Source organism: Choloepus didactylus, chromosome 3 (assembly GCF_015220235.1).
Source record: "Choloepus didactylus isolate mChoDid1 chromosome 3, mChoDid1.pri, whole genome shotgun sequence".
Lineage (NCBI taxonomy): Eukaryota > Metazoa > Chordata > Mammalia > Pilosa > Megalonychidae > Choloepus > Choloepus didactylus.
In genome coordinates, this window is record NC_051309.1 from 164,408,191 (window position 1) to 164,425,907 (window position 17,717).

A 17,717-nucleotide genomic window follows, 5' to 3' on the forward strand; every position below is an offset into this window, starting at 1 on the left:
CTCAGTTTAAAAAAAAAAGCAGTACAGATATACTTGAAGTTCCCTATGGACCCTTCATGATCCCATTCCTTTGATAATACCCTAAAATCACTATTTCACTTCCATGCTTTTTTAAATACTCTATTACACACATACGTACTCATAAATAATATTTAATAAGCAACATATTGTTTGTGTTTTGCCTGTGACAAAACTTTGTATCAGGACTCGGCAAACTTTTTCTATAAAGGGCCAGATAGTAAATATTTTTGGCTTCGTGGACCATAGGCCTCTGCTGCAACTCCTCAGCTCTGCAGATGTGGTAGGAAAGCAGCCACAGACAAGATGCAAACAAACGGGCATGGATGCATACCCATAAAACTTTATTTACAAAACAGGTGCTAGTTTTGGCCCATGGGCTGTAGTTTGCTGATTTCTGCTTTATATAAATGATATCCTACTGTATCTATCCTTTTTACAACTTTCTTTTTATCATCCAAAATCATGTTTTTGAGATTTATGTTGACACATAGCTATAGTTCCTTTAATCCAAACAGTGCTACTCTGAACATTCTCGTACATTGCTCTGAGCACATGTGATAGAATTTCAACTTTTGGGTTGAAAGGTATGCGCATTTTCAGCTTTACCAGACATTGCTTTGTAAATACGTTATATAAATTACACTACCATCAGCAGTATATGAGAGTTACCACGAATACCTGATATGGCCAATCTTTAAGATTTCTATGTCAACCCAATGGAAACGAAATGGACTCTCATTATAACGTTAGCACACATCTTCTTAGTACTAGCAAAGTGAAGAATCTTTTCTGGTATCATTTTGTCTACTTAGATATCATTTTGGGTGAGTCTCCCGCTCATATTTTACTGAGTTATTTGTCTCTTTCTTTCTGATGTGTAGTTTTTTATTTATCCTGGACACTAACCCTTTGTCACCTATGTGCACTGCACAGTCTTGAACTGTCTTTTCACATGCTTTGATGCTTCCTATATATAAGTTTTAAATTTTAACATAGTCAAATTTGTCGATCTTTTTCTTTGTGGTTTATATTTGCTAAACTTTATGAACTCATTCCCTACCCCAGGGCCATAAAGATATTTTTATATAGTACTATTTCAGTTTTACTATTTTACTTTTATGTCTTTAGATCTTTACTGCATAAAATAAATCAGTTACATATGGATTTTTAAAAATACAGATAATCAATTGTTCAAGCAACATTTGTTAACAGAGTCACTTTCTCCCACTGATCTGTAATGCCTCTTCTGTCACATCACATGACAGAGAACTGTATTTATACATCTATGCCCATTTGGGGGCTCTCCAGTCTGTTCCATTGACCTATTCTCTGTTTACTTACAAAACACTGTCTTAATTACCTGCTAATGACAAAGGATGAATCTACTTCCCCCTCTTAATTGTCTTCAAAATTGCTTTGGTTATTCTTGCTTTTCCTTACAAATTTTCAAATCACTTTGACAAGTTCCACAAGAAAATCCTATTGTGATTTTTACAGAAATATCACTGAGCTTTATAAATAGGTATCAAAGGGAATAATGACAGGAATTTCTAAGGCTTCAGGGAGACTAAGAGTCAAATGACAGTTTTCAAGAACCAGATTTAGGGTTCTTTGTTTTGCTCCTTTTCTTTTTTGCTGCTGTGAATTATTATTTCCTTGTAGGAGGTAAAACATTTGAGACCAAGTAGCTGGTTTTTCAGTACCCGTAAGTCACTGGGATCTACCTATTCAGAGATGGTGAGGTGGCTAAAAAGAGCTCTTGATTTTCCATTCATGGCACTGACTGCCAGAGTGCTTAACTTTTATTATCTTTAGTTCTCACTTGACTCTCAATTATTTTCCAAAACTGCCATTCCATGGTGTATTTTTCTAGATGTATTAATAGGTATATCTGGGAAAGGTTACAAATTCAAGTAACATTTTTAAAATGCTGTAGGCAGACCTCTCATTTGGAGTTTTATAATGTATTTTAATGCATCAAAAACTCTGAGTCACAGTAAAGAAATACATCTAATTTTCTTTAACTCACCATTTCACAAACTTTTTTTGTAGTGAACATTTATTTCTTGACATTCTGACATATATCCTACAGAAGAGTGTTGCACAGGACATCAACTTGGGAAATGATATATTTAAAGAAAAAGGCAGAGAAAAGAAGAATTCAGATGCTTCTGACTTCCACATTAATCAATTGGCAACAAGTGCAAAAAAAAAAAAAAAAGCCAACATCAAAACAAACTAATCAAAAAGTAGAGAGCTACCCTCTTAAAAATGCTTGAATGGTGTTTCTTTGTTGTTGTTTGGGACCTCAGCGTTGGCCTATACCTAACAAAATGTTTCCTTTAACTTAAGACTTATACTTCCCTTCTTATTTCAGCACCAAAGTGAAAGAATAAGGCAGACGTCAGGATTTATTCCTCTCTCACTGTGGAAGCTATGGGAGTGCTTGGCCTTGTGAAAACACAAATAAAAGGAAAGCCCATGGATGACTGTATGGTTTGTGAATATATTTCAATAAAACTGAATTTAAAAAAAAAAAAAAAAAAGGAATGCATTTCTCTTATCCTTGCTGAGCTTTGAACCCATCATCCTTGCTGGGCTTTGAACCCATCATTCTTGCTGCCAAGTGGCCCGAGTGGCCTGAGGAAAAGCAACAAACATACCAAAATTAAGAGACTTTTTGTTATCTTTTCCTCTTCCTGCTCTGTGGATGCAGCAGGTATTAATCTGCATGGTGCGCGCTGGCCTGGTGGGTGGCAGCAGGATGGCAGGAGAAGAGCAGGTCACGGCTGATTTCGTAGATCCCTGGCCAGAAAACAACGCCTTCCTTGAAAACATACTTTTCCTTTCTTATGCTGTTGTAACAAACACTTTCAATAAGCATCATGGGCGAGCTTTTGAGAGTCAGGTTCTTCCCAATTTGCAAAGGAAAAATACAGAACAGAATTTTCCTTTCTCTTCTCCAACTACAATTATCATTTATTTATTAAGTGCTTATTGTATGGTAGCCACTATACTAAGTGTTGGGTTACCAAGATTAGTAATACACTTCTTGAGAACTTGACAGTATAAATTTGAGATTAAATAATCAGAATACTCTCACAGTATCCTTAAGAGTACCACAAGCACTGCCTGAAATAGAACCATGAAGACTCGGGTCCTGACTTTAGGGTAAACAGAGGAGCCAAGGCTCTAAGAAATGGAGAGTGTTGAGTCCAAAACAATGGCCACGCCACAAAACTGGAGAGTCTTTAAATATTCAGTGTTGAATCCACTATATCACTTTTTGTTGTTGTTGTTGTTGTTGTTTTTAGATATTCAAAATGTCCCAAATTTGGCCAGCAGGAGTCTCCTGAAGCTGCTGCCCATGCCTTTTTGACCTGACTCCATTAGTTGAGCACTTCCTGGCTTTCTGGCCTAATTCTGCAAGCCTCTTGTACATGCCAACCCCAGGTGTCTGAAGCCAGTTATCATTTCTGTCTCATACAGCTCCCCAACTTCTATGCCTCAGCTAAGTTTACCCAGTCCCTCACATCAGTCTTTTTTGACTTAGCTTTGCCTTCTACCCTACCCTTCTTTTTCATCCTCCCACATCAACTCAGCTTCCCAATCCAGCTATTAATCACAACCACTGGAGGACTTCTTTAATATGCAGATTGCCAAGGTTTACTCCAAACTTACTGAAGTAAAGTTTGGGGTGAGGCATCAGACTTTGTTTTTGTTTTTAAGTTCCCTAGGTTATTCCAATATAGTCAGTCCACTGCATACTTTAATTTTTCAAGTCCCTATGGTTCCCAGAATTGGACCAATATAAAAACTGTGGTCTAGAGCTTACACTGGATAGTATACTTCTTTCAATATAAAATCATTAAAGACTTTTTTTGGGGGGGGGAGGGTCAAATTTTTTACTTATGGTTAATTTATAATGAACTAATTCCTCAAAACATTTTCATGTTCCACTGGTCTTTCAGACCTAAGAGCAAGGATTTACATTTGTGACTACTGAAATTCATATTGCTTGATTCAGTCCTACATTCAGGGTGTCAAGGGTCTTATGGATCCTGATTTTTCACCCTAAGTATTTTTTGCCCCTCCCCAACTTTTAACTTTTTGTCACTCATGGCTGTCAAGGGCCTCTCTCTTATGTTGACTGGTTTTGTTTGTTTGTTTTTTGAAGTATTTTTAAAAATGAATCTTACAGATTATTCTGTGCTTGTAGTGGTGGTTGTGTAACTGTATGTGTTTGTCAAAATTCATAGACTCATATACCAAAGAAGAGTATGTTTTAACACATGTGAATTATACCTCAAAAAAGATTGGTCTTACATTCTAAATACTCAGTTATATTCTCCCAGATTAGGCCTTACTATATTATTTTGATTGATAATTTCTGCAAAACACATTGCTATTCTAGCAATGGAGTTTTCATACATTTTGTATTTCTATTCATTGATGTCAATGCACTTTAGGGCTTGAACCTTTGACAGATCATCAGGTTTTGATTTAGCAGAACAATCAACCCAATGAAGAGATGAAGAATGCAATATAACTGTTTATCAGTTCCCAAAACACAAAATACAAAGAAAAAGCAAAGGAATGGGAATAAGGAGAAAATACTGTTAGAAAACACAGTGTGAATATCTGTTCTTCAGTACAACTTTTTGCCCAAATTTTAGCCACCTTCACAGAACAGGGTTAAGAGTATAGCCTGTAAGTCTTGCCTAGAGAGGAAGTCAGACAATTTTCCACTTGTAAGTCTGTAAGGATTTTTGAAAATACTCTTCAGTGCTGGTGAAGATCTAGTGAAACACTGTCAGGTGGTGTGGGTGAGAGGTTTAAATGATGTAATCTTCCTAGCCATTTGAAACTATCTCACAAGAACTTAACAGAATTCATTTGAATACATATACACTGATTAAAAAGTCTAGAAGGAAGTACACCAAAATTTTAGTAGTAGACAGCCATCTATGGGTGATGGAAAGACAGGCTGGGTTTTTTGTTTTGTTTTGTTTTTTTAATGCTTTGTATATATTTCTTCATATTTTCTAGATTTCTACAATGAGCCTATATTAATTTTATAATCAAGAAAAAAAGCACTATGCATTTTAAAGAAATACTACATAAGAGAAAAATAAGCCACAAAAGGAAGGAAATAGGAATAAAATATGTTTTTTTATGAAAATTTATCTGCCACTTATAGATATTCTCAAAATAAAACATGACTTCCAGGTAGCAATAATTTTATAAAGAAATTCTATTCAGGGAATGAACAAGATTTCCCCCATGAAGCTTCTTTGAATATCTCAGAAGAAGATTCAAATAGAGAGTAACTCTAAAAGGGTCACTTGCATTACCTGCAAACAGTATTTTTCAAACAGCAGCTTTGTACAGAATTATTAAACACTATAAATTCATACCTTGAAGAACGATGCTCTGGTTTATTTCTTTCGTTGCGATCTGTAAAGAAAGAAGACAGTGACGTGTCAAAATGCTCTTTAGAAGTCCTGGAGAAGTTCTTAAATACCAGCTGCCATACCATTAGATTTCACAAAGGACTGTTCAAAGGTAGCTGTGTCTTCCCCTGTACAAAGCTTTCTATCAGAGGTGAGGCGAGGATCTGTCTGACAGAGGAGATTGATATCAAAGGACAGACATAAAGTTTCTATGGTTTGTTAAAATCAGCTACTTGGAAAATACATTACATGCATTATTTCATTATAAAAGATCTTTGCTGTTTTAAACACTTTTCTAAAACCCAAACAGACTTAACTAAGGAAAGAAAGTAAGGAAACTGAAAAGCCACAGATTACTCAGCTCAAAAAAATCATTCCATGAATCATGGTTGGCAGAAGCTTCTAACAGGATGGGGAGGAGAAAAAATGAGTAGTTGGCTATAGCAACATCTGCAAATACACTAAGCAGTACAGCCTCATCCTTAACTCTCTTTTGCCCAGAACATTTAAGAAGTTGGATTTCAAATTGCTATAGGGAAGTGGTTCTCAACCAGAGGCGATTTTGCCACTCAGGAAACATCTGGCAGTATCTGGAGATGTTTATGGTTGTCACAACTGGGGAAGAGGGAGCCACTGGCATCAAGTGAGTAGAAGCCAGGGAGGCTGCTAAACCTCTTCAAGGCACCAGACAGGCCCCACAACAAAGAATTATTCAGCCCAAAATGTCAGTGGGGCTGAGACTGAGAAACCCTGCTATGGGGTTAAAAACAAGAGCACAGTTGCCTGAAGTTTACAAAAGTGCCTCTCCAGGTGGCTGGAAAATGCTGTAAATCAACCTGAGGACTATCACATACAAGAGAAACAAGCCACAAAACCCACAGGCTGGATATTTTTTTTTACTCTAAAGAATTTTTTTAAAGTATGTACTTAAACATTAATTAGTAAAGTGAAAAGGCCCCAGTGTTACAGAAAAATCAACAACAGAAAGCAACTTATAAACCACAATAAAGTCCTATGCAATAACTTTTAAAAAAAAATTCCATGCAATATTGTGAAAACAGTTTTCTGAAGTATTTTCTGAATTAATACAAATAAGATAGAATTTTATGGCAAAACAAAGACTAGACAAGAGCTCTTTTTTCTTAATTTTATTGTTGGTGAACAGTATAAAGAGGATAACAAAACACAACAAAACAAAACTTCTAGAGAGAAATCTGGAAGGAAAGGAATAGGATTAATGTAGTTAAATGTATGTATCAACTCTTTCTGAATGGGTTCATAATAAAAAAGAAACTTTTTTAAAAGCCAAAGGATTAGTAGTACACATGAGGACAATGTTCTCTGAAAGACTATGAAGTAGAAAGATTCACAGTAAAACATGTTTTTTTTTTTAGGTATAATTGCTCTCCAAAATTAATATGCTTCTGGTTCCAATTTCTCTACACAGTAATTTAGCATCAAAGCTGCTTTCAAAACTTTCTGTTTTACTTTACTTTTATTTTACCCCTCTCTTAAATAAACAGATCTTGTTTTTTCAATTGTTGAGTACTAAAAATTTAAAGTCATAGCAGTGCAGCACACATTTTAATCAACTGTTCAGTAGCTCCTCTCCAGCTTTTAGCCTGCTAGGTTTGCTAACAAAAGTATAATGTCTCCAAGTAAATCCATGGGCTGGAGGCAGATCCGCCACCCTCATATAACAAAGCAACAACTCTTACCTGTGGCTAAAGATGAGCTAAAACTCTGCTCATGATGTCACGGGCTGTGGCTGCGATCCTAGTTTCATAATTTATTCAGGCATGTAACAGCGAGTTCCCCCACTTAATCTTCCTGGTGGTACAACACACGGGAGGAGGGGAAACAGAGTCACGATGCATGTAAACAAGACAGCATCTGAGCGCTCCCCTCCCGGGCCAGTTCTGATTGGCAGATGTGTTATGACCAGTCTGCACAGCTGGAATGCGGCCACTCAGGAAGCAAATGGCTCACAGTTCCCTTTCCTACTTTGTTAAAACAGGAAATTCTATAGTCACTTTTATACTTTCTTCTCTAAGAAAATACAAACTGTTTTCCATAGTACTTTCCTATTGAACTAGTATTTACAACCAGGAAAATAACTTGATCATCTGTTCAAGGATGTTGTAAACATCTTCCCCTCTTCTGAATTCGCTCTTACTTTCATATGTATTACATTCCTACGCAACATACACAGTATACATGCTACTCCTAAGAACCCATATAATTGATAATTTGGGGGTAGATTTAAATTGTCTATTACTTACAATATCCCTCTTGCTAAGAGAAAACAAACTGAAACATATGTTCTTGGCTTGATCGTTTTTTTTCCCCAAATATACAAATGATATACAGATCACTGGATTTCATATTTTATCATACAGCCATCTATTGGCTTGAATACGTGTGTGTGTGGAGGTGTGTGTTCATGTTGTGTATCCATTTGTGTCTATGTATATTTTTATATAGTTATAACTAAAGCTATTTTCACGATAGCCAAGAATATTGTGCAACTGTCAAGAAATACATTAGTGGAAATGCTAGGTTTCTGGCAAAATAATAACAAGTTATTATTTTGGCCCAAAAACCAAGACTGAACAAAACAAAGTACTGAGGGCAGATTTGGGGATCTGCTTTCTTGCCAATAATAGCAAGACATTTGGATAAAATCCCCTTAAGAAGAATGAGAACAGATTTATAGCAAACATGGGAATTACATCTTGGCTATACACAGTGCTCTAAGTGTATGGATTTTGTTTATCTCAAATCAATCAAACACTCTGGTACACGCCCCCCCCCTTTATTTGAGTTTCTAATTTTTAAATAATTAGGAGAGAATACACTTGCAAAGGCTTCCTAAACTTACACATACTTAGAAGTCATACAAATAACTTAGTAGCCCAAAGTCTCACCATTTCTATGAAAAAAATAGTTATGAATGATCTAACTCTAAAATTTATTTGCCAAATGCTGCACATTTGCTGTGGATAATGTACTAGCCCCAGGTGCCCACCAAGAGAACATGATGACTTAGGTTTCCCAGAAAGACCAGCAGTACACTCTCAATGTTCAGAATTGTTCTTTGAAAGTGTGGGGGGACAGACCCCAGTCTAAGTGAATGAAGACACACAGACACCCTCACACATATATTTGCAGAAACACTCCAGTATAGGGTAGGAAGTGTAAAGGGAATCTGTCTTGTATCTCATACTGGAGTTCTAAAATCTCTCTTTATGACTATGAAGGGATTCTACAGCATACTCCCAAGCACTACTGCCAAGTTCCTGCCTGGGAGCGCATACTGGATACATTATTTTTTAAACACACATCAATCCTGCTTAAACGCTTTGTGCTTTTCAGAATAAACTAAAGGGTCCACACAGTCCAAAAAAGAATTATTTGCAGCCACAGTGTCATTATTTCTTATGATAAACAGAATAAATACAACAATGAACCCATCTATTATATGATAGAAGATATTCAGGTTCATGAATCGCACTTCAGTGACTCTTTAAAAGATAGCAAAACTGGTTCTACTCAAGTAGAATGTGGGTGGAATTTTATATATCTGATATTGGAGTTTTAAAGGCTTTTCTTAAGCTTTAAATGGTTCTTATATTTAAGCAAGAAAACTGAAAATATCTATGTCTATTTGAAAACATCGGGTTCTCAGTTTACAAAATTGTACACCGGCTAATTCCTACCCACCTCCCCTTTCTAATTCACTTGACTGCCCTTGTTCAGGTGTGTCCCCAAATTGATGTTTATTCACTTTTGAGGCTCCCACAGGAACTAGTACATGCTAGGTTTTCACTAAACATATATTTGTTCTTTTTGCACCAATATACCTGTTGAACTTAGTAAGAAAGTTCCTACTTTCTTGGTTGAAAATAAGCCAAGGAATTAAAGATAACTTCTATGAGTTCCCACAGCAGGAGGAAAATGAGGCATATTATAGAGAAGCATATTCCACTGCTGCCCACGCTTCTATGGATAAGTAGTAAAGTTTAGTCTACAGCTTCAGCAATACTGACACCTCTCATTAATTCTAATTATAAAGTGTCTAAAGTTATTAAAATGCCACATAGGGAGAAGGATTACAGATGGAAGGGAAGCCTTTTTCAATACAAGTTTTATGTTTCAACAAAGGAGCAGATTTTGTCTCTGGGATCTATTTTCTCCTTCCGATGCCCACTGTTTTTCCTCTCATTTTAGGTTCTTATCAGCACTTGTAGCCCCGCTGTCACAGAGTCCTGACTGGATTTTCTGGTTCTAGTCTCTTCTCCTCCAACCCAACATGCCATAGACCTTGAGAGGATAAATGAGATGATACCAGTGGCACACATCAGCACACAGCCAGCACTCAATAAATACAGCCTGCCATTATGTTGTTAAAATACCAGCTATTAACTAGTGGTATGACTGCAAAGTTATTTAACCTCTCTCAGCCTCAGTTTCCTCGTCTACAAAATAGAAATACTATCTTTATAAAGTTTTTGTGAGAATAAATAAGTTGAAGGGTATTAAGAGCCTAGCTCAGTACCTGGAACAAAACAAATTCTACAACTCTAATTCTGTTACTGCTATGCTTATTATCTCCAATGCCTGGCTCAAGTACCTCCTCCTCCATGAAGCCATCCTTGATTCCTCTTTCCCTTCAACATCCTTTCTGAACACTTATACTATCTATGCTACACAATTGATACTTAGCACATAACATAGTTGTATAGTTATTTAAGGTTTTTGGCATTTATCTGTCCCCTTATCTGATGAAGACAGGCTATGTCTTGAACTATGCTCACAATCAGCCCTCAGTAACTGTTTATTGATAATGGTAATACTCAAGCCCTCCCATTACCTTTTCCGGCTCCTTTAGGGTGCAGTTGGTTCATGACCTACCTGATACTGCTGAAAAAGTGTGCCTTAAGAATTCCCACACATGTTTTTACTTTTTATAAGCACAGTAGTGATTTAAGAGTCACCGTTTTCCTAAAGTGACCCACATTTGGTTTCTCCTTCTGCCTCAAAGCAGCCCTCTCCAAACCAAACTATACCTAAGAAAACAACATGTAAACTGCAAGAGGAACTGGAAGAGGAATGAGCTATTTGGTGACAGGCTCCTGCTTCTTTTTCAATAATTCTTTAAAATTATTCAATTGAATCTATTGGATTGTTGAATTCAATGGACAATTGAATTCAGGCTCTTTTTTTTTTTTTTTTTTTTAATGATTTGGGCTTTATGTGTTAGTAGTTTCAAAGATGAACAATCAGAGCCACTATCTGCTCTTCCCTTTGCATGCCAAGGGGCAGAGACTTTAGGAAGACAGGTACTTCATCAGTACTGCTCACATCACGGGAAGCAAGGTGGTGAGGGGAGCAGAATGGAAGCAGGCTGGGGACAGAGTGCCACAACCCTCTTGCTTCTCCCACTTCAAGTTCCCTATTAATTGATTCTCCTATGTGGGAATTACTTTCATAGCTCTTTTTTGTTACAAAATCTTTTTTTTTTTTTCCAGCAAGGGAAACTTTAAGGAGGCATAAAAAGACCTTTTAGAAAACAAAACAAAACAAAACCTTCCATTCCCTTGGCTGCCACAGAAACACAAATTCAAAATATTAGGCCATTCCTAAGGGTTTTTCTAAAGGAGTCATAAACTTTACCTGGACTAAGGTACACTCCAAGAAAGGGAACCTGAGAAGGTAATCTAATAGCTGGGATTGTTTTCAGTGTTTCCCTAATTATAATAATCTCTTAGTCACAACACGTATTAACATGTCAAAAACTCTGAGAAATCCTGCAGGAAAAAAAATCTCTTCAACCTTAACATAGCCTTTCCTAAACTAATTTGAGTTTGAAACATTTCTTACAAGATCAGCTGGACCAGATCTCAGCTTGGACAGTATTATCTCATTATCACCACCCCTTTCCCTGGGACCAATGTCTTGGTCTTTGTCATCTGTGTCCAGAGCAATGCCTGACCCTCAGCTGTCACCTCTCAAATGAAGTGAACTTCAACTGGTGTAGGACCAGGCTCCAAGTACAAAAGGGAGTGGGGAATAACAGTGATTCTCCCTTCCAAACCAATCAGGCCAAACCCTCATCTTTTAAGAATATAATGCAAGTGTCCTTTCTTTAATTCCATCACTTACTTATCTTTGATTCCACATTATTTAGGTTAATTTGTGCATTTTAGATGGCTCCACAAAAATAGGTGAGCACTGATTACTTAGTGGCTCCAGGTATCCACTACTGGATCATGACCACAATGGGAAGTCAATAAAATTTTCAGCATAAAACCTAGGTGGAGGTTAAGAGCAAAAACTGTGTCAGACAGGCCTTGGTTTGAGTTCTTGCTTCACTACTCATTTATTACTTGAGTGACCTCAGCAAGTTACTTAACCTTTGTAAACCTCAGGTCCACATCCGTAAAAGGACAATAATAGTAGCACCCATCTCATCGAGTTGAGTGAGGATTAAACAAAGGCATAAAGGCATAGTATGGTTGCTGACTATGATAAGTGTTCAGTAAATGTTTACTATTATTATGATTGAGAATATCGGGGATACAGAAAACTCATAGAATTCATAATATTGTGGGTAGAATTATCTAAAAGATTAATTGTCCTCTGTCCAGTATAGAGTTTTTTTTTTAATTCTATAGGATCTTTTGTTCCTTATTACTGGTCAAAAGGATGGGAATGTACTAATAAATATTTCCAAACCTTCCCCAATCCAATAGTTTCAGCCTCTTTCTTTTTCCAGCCTTTTGGAACCAAGGCTACCATGAAAAATTAATAAATCTGATTCTCACTTCTTTTCATTTTCCCATTGCAGCCTCTGACAGAAGTGACAAATAATCCCTAAACGAACGCAGAAGAAGGGAGAACGAGAACTAAAAGGCAGGCAGAGGCAGTTCCTTCATGATGAAAAATGGTGCCAAGCAGGGATCACCATCCTTCCCATTCCTTGAAGCCCTAACATCTTTCCCCGTCCCTAATTCATCCTGTGGGTTACTAAGCTCTCGCAGTCATGTTCTAAGACATAAGAACCCCAAAACGGACTGGTGGTTTGATGGGTTGAGCCCTCTACCATAAGTTTTACCCTTGGGAAGACGGTTGCTGCAAAGGAGAGGCTAGGCCTCCCTGTATTTGTGCCTAAGAGTCTCCTCCTGAATGCCTCTTTGTTGCTCAGATGTGGCCCTCTCTCTCTGGCTAAGCCAACTTGAAAGGTGAAATCACTGCCCTCCCCCCTACGTGGGATCAGACACCCAGGGAAGTGAATCTCCCTGGCAACGTGGAATATGACTCCCAGGGAGGAATGTAGACCTGGCACCGTGGGACGGAGAACATCTTCTTGACCAAAAGGGGGATGTGAAAGGAAATGAAATAAGCTTCAGTGGCAGAGAGATTCCAAAAGGAGCCGAGAGGTCACTCTGGTGGGCACTCTTATGCACACTTTAGACAACCCTTTTTAGGTTCTAAAGAATTGGGGTAGCTGGTGGTGGATACCTGAAACTATCAAACTACAACCCAGAACCCATGAATCTCGAAGACAGTTGTATAAAAATGTAGCTTATGAGGGGTGACAATGGGATTGGGAAAGCCATAAGGACCAAACACCACTTTGTCTAGTTTATGGATGGATGTGTAGAAAAGTAGGGGAGGGAAACAGACAGACAAAGGTACCCAGTGTTCTTTTTTACTTCAATTGCTCTTTTTCACTCTAATTATTATTCTTGTTATTTTTGTGTGTGTGCTAATGAAGGTGTCAGGGATTGATTTAGGTGATGAATGTACAACTATGTAATGGTACTGTAAACAATCGAAAGTACAAAAAAAAAAAAAAAAAAAGAACCCCAAAACGAATTTCTTGAGTAGAATGGATGAGTGGTAAAAAGAAAGAAACAAAAACAGATTAAAAATAAATATTTTATCTGTTTATGAAATTACTGAAATCTGCTTCTATTTCAGAATGGTATAGATTTCTTCCACAAGAATCCAGAAAACAAAGATCAAAATTGTTATTTCAGTTGCTAAGGGTGGACAACATCTTAACCAGAGTTGCTTTTTCAGTTGTTAGGGTAAAAATAAAGATGATTTTTTTTCTTTAAGAAGCAAAAGACACTTCTTACTGTCTCTTTTTCCTCAAGTTCTAATTAATTCACAGATCAGATAACATAAGGCTTTAACTCTGTACAGCCAACTGCAAAATTGGAAATATCAGAAAAACACTGTAACCAAGAGACTCCTCCAGCTAAGAAGCAGCCCGAGAAAAAGGAAAACAACATTACTCTAAACTCCAGGGACCTCGTTCTGTGTAAGAACACTGGGCTCTGTAAATCTTTCATACACGGATGAGGACTTTTCTGATCCAGGTCTTCAAACTGAGCCTTTTATCCACAGTGGGGCAGTCTTGGTCTCTATTCTATAGTGTTGAAAACTTTTTTCTTTTAACCAAGAATAAGTAAAGCCACATCTAGCCCAGCCAAATTAGTTTACCCGAGGATAGTGACTGTATTCTCTGTACAACACATCTCTTCTTGCAAATTCAAGCCTGCCTGTCTCCTTCCTCCCCACTTGATTTAACAAACTCCCATCCACACAACAAACTGGAGAAGGCTACAGGAACACAAACAAGAAGGCCCAATTCTTCACCCTGAAGGATGAATGCCATTTTTTCACCCTGCAGAACGCCTCAAAGTCAGTGCTCAGTTTTGATTTTTCACAGAATCTTTGGGTGAGAAGAGACCTGCCACCTCTGCTTTCAAGCCTTATTTGGCTTCCCACAGGCAGAAATAATGCTGCCCCTACTCCCCATTACACAGCGCCTAGCCCCTGTCAGCACTTAGTACATTCTGACTTAAATTGTAATTCTATCTACATCTTATTGCTATTTCTATAATTCCTACAAGACAGGGTCTCTATATGCCTGGTGAAGTGTCTTATACAAAGCAGTTTCAATGTAAGTATCTGTCCTTGAATATACAGGTAGGGGGAACTCTCCAAAACTCCATAAACTGGAAATAGTTGAGCTAAAAGCCTTTGTGTTGTTTTCGTTTCTTTTTGGGAGGCAGGGGGTTATAAATTCTTCGAGAAGAGATTAGCAATACCATGCAAAGTCTTCAAATAATTTTAATTTGGAAAGAAAGTATTTTGGAGTGGTATTTCAAATTGCAGAATTAGTAAAAATATTCATGTAATGAAAAATGCACTGTTTCAGCAGGGGGAGGCAATGCAATTATCAAAAAGAGGCACAGGAAGTTGCAAAAGGGATTCACTTCTGTGGCTTCAAGGCCACAGAAAACTGTTTAGATAATTTCAAGAATTGACTATCAACATAATAACAACAACAGCTATTATTCACTAACTGTTTATTACGTTAGAGGTGTTCTTAAGACATTCTCATTTGAGCAGAGAAGTCCCATGATGGATGTCTTTTCCATGTTATTGATGAGAAAGCAAAGGCTCAGAGTAGATAGCAAAGAAAAAGGGAATATGAATTTTCAGACCTGGATCTGATGAACCCCACAGCCCCTGCTCTTTCCACTACATCAGAAGGCTGGAGGTTCCACTTGGTTGATGGACTGCAGGGTAAACGTGTAGAGACGCTGTTCACCACAAGCCACACTCATATTTCAGTATCAGTGTGTGGTTTAAAGACTGGATCCAGGGTCTCAAATTCCTTGCCACCATCTCTGAGGGTCTTCTTTAGCTCCACAACACACACACAAACCCTCCCATAAATTTCTATGAAGACAGAATATTTCGACTTGGACATCTTACATCTTATGACAAGACGTCCAAGCTGGAAGAGTAGCTCCAATTCACTACCTACTGCTATCAATAATCTTATGCCACTAATATTAAGCTTATGGGCTCAACAAAGGATGGATACAGGTATATGATGGTAGGGAGGTGGCAGTTTAGTCGTAATTATTCATTATAAAATTAACAGATTGTGAGAACAACTTGATTTCTGTTGAAATGCTTTTTTTTTTCCTTAATTGTTCATTCCTGTGCCCCAGAGTGGAGTTAAAAAAGACGAAGAAGAAGGAGAAGGAGAAGGAGAAGAAGGAGAAGGAGAAGGAGAAGGAGAAGGAGAAGGAGAAGGAGAAGGAGAAGGAGAAGAAGAAGAAAGAAGAAAGAAGGAGGGGAGGGGGAGGGGGAGGGAAAGGGGGGGAGGGGGAGGAGAAGAAAGTGACCTGAGAGAATTATTATATTTTTATAGGATACCAAAGCCAATGCAAGAAAAATCTGGGTGTCACTGATTTTATTTTCAGACATAATTAACTATCTTTTCATTGTAATGCTAAGTCCAGTTTTAATAAACATATTTAAAACACACCATCAATGAAGAGTAGGGAAGAACTATAAGATCTATTAGCCAAATGCAAAATCTTTGCTCTGGGGCAGCTTATGTATCGGTTCTACTAACCAGACTTTCAGATATTTGGGCTCACCTGTCATCACCATCTCAGAATACTTTCACACTACTCTACACTCAGACTCATTGAAACATGATAGAATATATTTGTTTGCATCATTCATGGATTAACACACATACCACAGGCAACTTAAAAATGTGTCTGAGAAACAGAATGACTGGTTGGTCGGGGGACACTTCTGGAAATACAAAGGTGAAGTATAGGACTTTTCTGCTTTATCAGAAACCACAATAGGGTGTCATGTACTTTCTTCTTACACAGCCATGGATGAAACAACTGCAGACGTGGGTGAGTGATATCCTTCTTGGCCACCCTCTGGCTCAGCGTGCTCCTATCTAGACCTCTCTGAGCCACCCCAGCTCTGACCCAGAGAAAAAAGAATCAAAGATAGCACTGAATGACTCAGAGGAGAGTGGGTTGGAGAATACAGTTGGCATAAAACACAATTTACTTGCAACAAACTAATATCTATGTAGAAAACAAGAGAAAACAATTTCGAATGCATACTGCACTTGCAAAAAGTACAAAAGAATCTTAACATTTTTGACTGATATGTCAGGCATATTGTAACAATCTCCAAAATCTTCAATATCAAAAATATTTGTACAAATTCCAAGACCACTCCCAAATAACAATTTCACCCAAATCCATGTGTTTCCTGTGCATATTTTATAGTATGAGTTAACTGCATTTTCAAAACTTTCACTAAAGTTTTATCAGTCACTTGGACTGGACTACCAGCCTTGCAACAGGAATCAAAAAGCAGTTGACAGGCAAATTACTGTGTCTTGGACTTACGGGGATGCTAGTGAGTAACCAAATGGTGACAATTAAATAAATGTCTGCCCAGGGGCTACTAAAATACAGAATTATAAGGAAAGGTTTAGCTGTGACTAGGAAATCTTTGAAGGCTTCCCAGAATAGGTAACATTTGACCTAAGTGTAAATTTAGGTTGGTAATATCTGAGAAGCAGAGGTGGGATAAAGAGGATCTAAGTTTAGGAGAACCATAGGTACAAAAGTGTGCAAGAACAAAGGACTAAGAGGGGTTGAGAACTGAGTTATGGATGGAATGCAAAGGGTGAGGAAAATATATTGGGAGACAACATTATAAAGGTAATTCAAGATCATACTGGGGCAAGTTCAGACTGCTATACCTTAGCATTTGTACTTTTCCGTAGGCCATGAAGAAAAGTTAACCTGGAGGGATGGGCCGGGGTGGAAGGGTGGAGACTGGAAGCAGAAAGACTAGGCACAACAGTATACACCAGGATTAAAAACCTGACCTAAGACAAGAGTCAGAAGAAATTAAAGTAGGGGGCTTGACTTAAAAGAAAGATATAAAACTGATAGGATTAGAAAATGGACAAAACGTTGAGGGAGGGATCAGAAGGAACAATATGGCACATTGAATATGGTACCATTAACTGAGGTTGGAAACAAAGCAAGATGAGGAAGCAAGCTGAGGGAGTGGGTGGAAATAGATTGTGTTTGCGATACATTAAATTTGAGGCTTCTACGTGAAAAACCACATGGAAATGTTTACTTGATTCATTCAAGATGACTGAGTATGTAGTCACATCTACTCCTCCTGCCCCCAACACTGACAATAAAATAAAATAAAAATCCAAATGGAACCATAACAACACTAAAACACAAGAATGGGAGCCATCAGTGGACTAGACATCCTAAGAAATTACCAATCTGGGTCCAAGATACCAGAGGTTTAGCATGAATTCTCCCTAAGGAGCTCCCTCTGAGTCAAAGAATATAAAGTGGGCCT

The 17,717-nt window shown here is 37.7% G+C and overlaps 1 protein-coding gene across 8 annotated transcripts in view; it reads right to left on the reverse strand.

Moving 5' to 3' along the window:
- The window catches only part of SH3D19 (SH3 domain containing 19), a 177,476-nt gene that overhangs the window by 81,228 nt on the left and 78,531 nt on the right, over window positions 1–17,717 (reverse strand). For 4 of the 8 annotated variants that reach the window (XM_037830803.1, XM_037830802.1, XM_037830806.1 and 1 more), the window contains exon 2: window positions 5,439–5,478. In XM_037830803.1, coding sequence (XP_037686731.1) covers window positions 5,439–5,478 — 40 coding nt within the window. Of the gene's footprint in view, window positions 1–5,438; window positions 5,479–7,192; window positions 7,305–17,717 lie in introns of those variants that run through there. The other 4 variants (XM_037830805.1, XM_037830808.1, XM_037830804.1 and 1 more) reach the window with 2 other exon arrangements.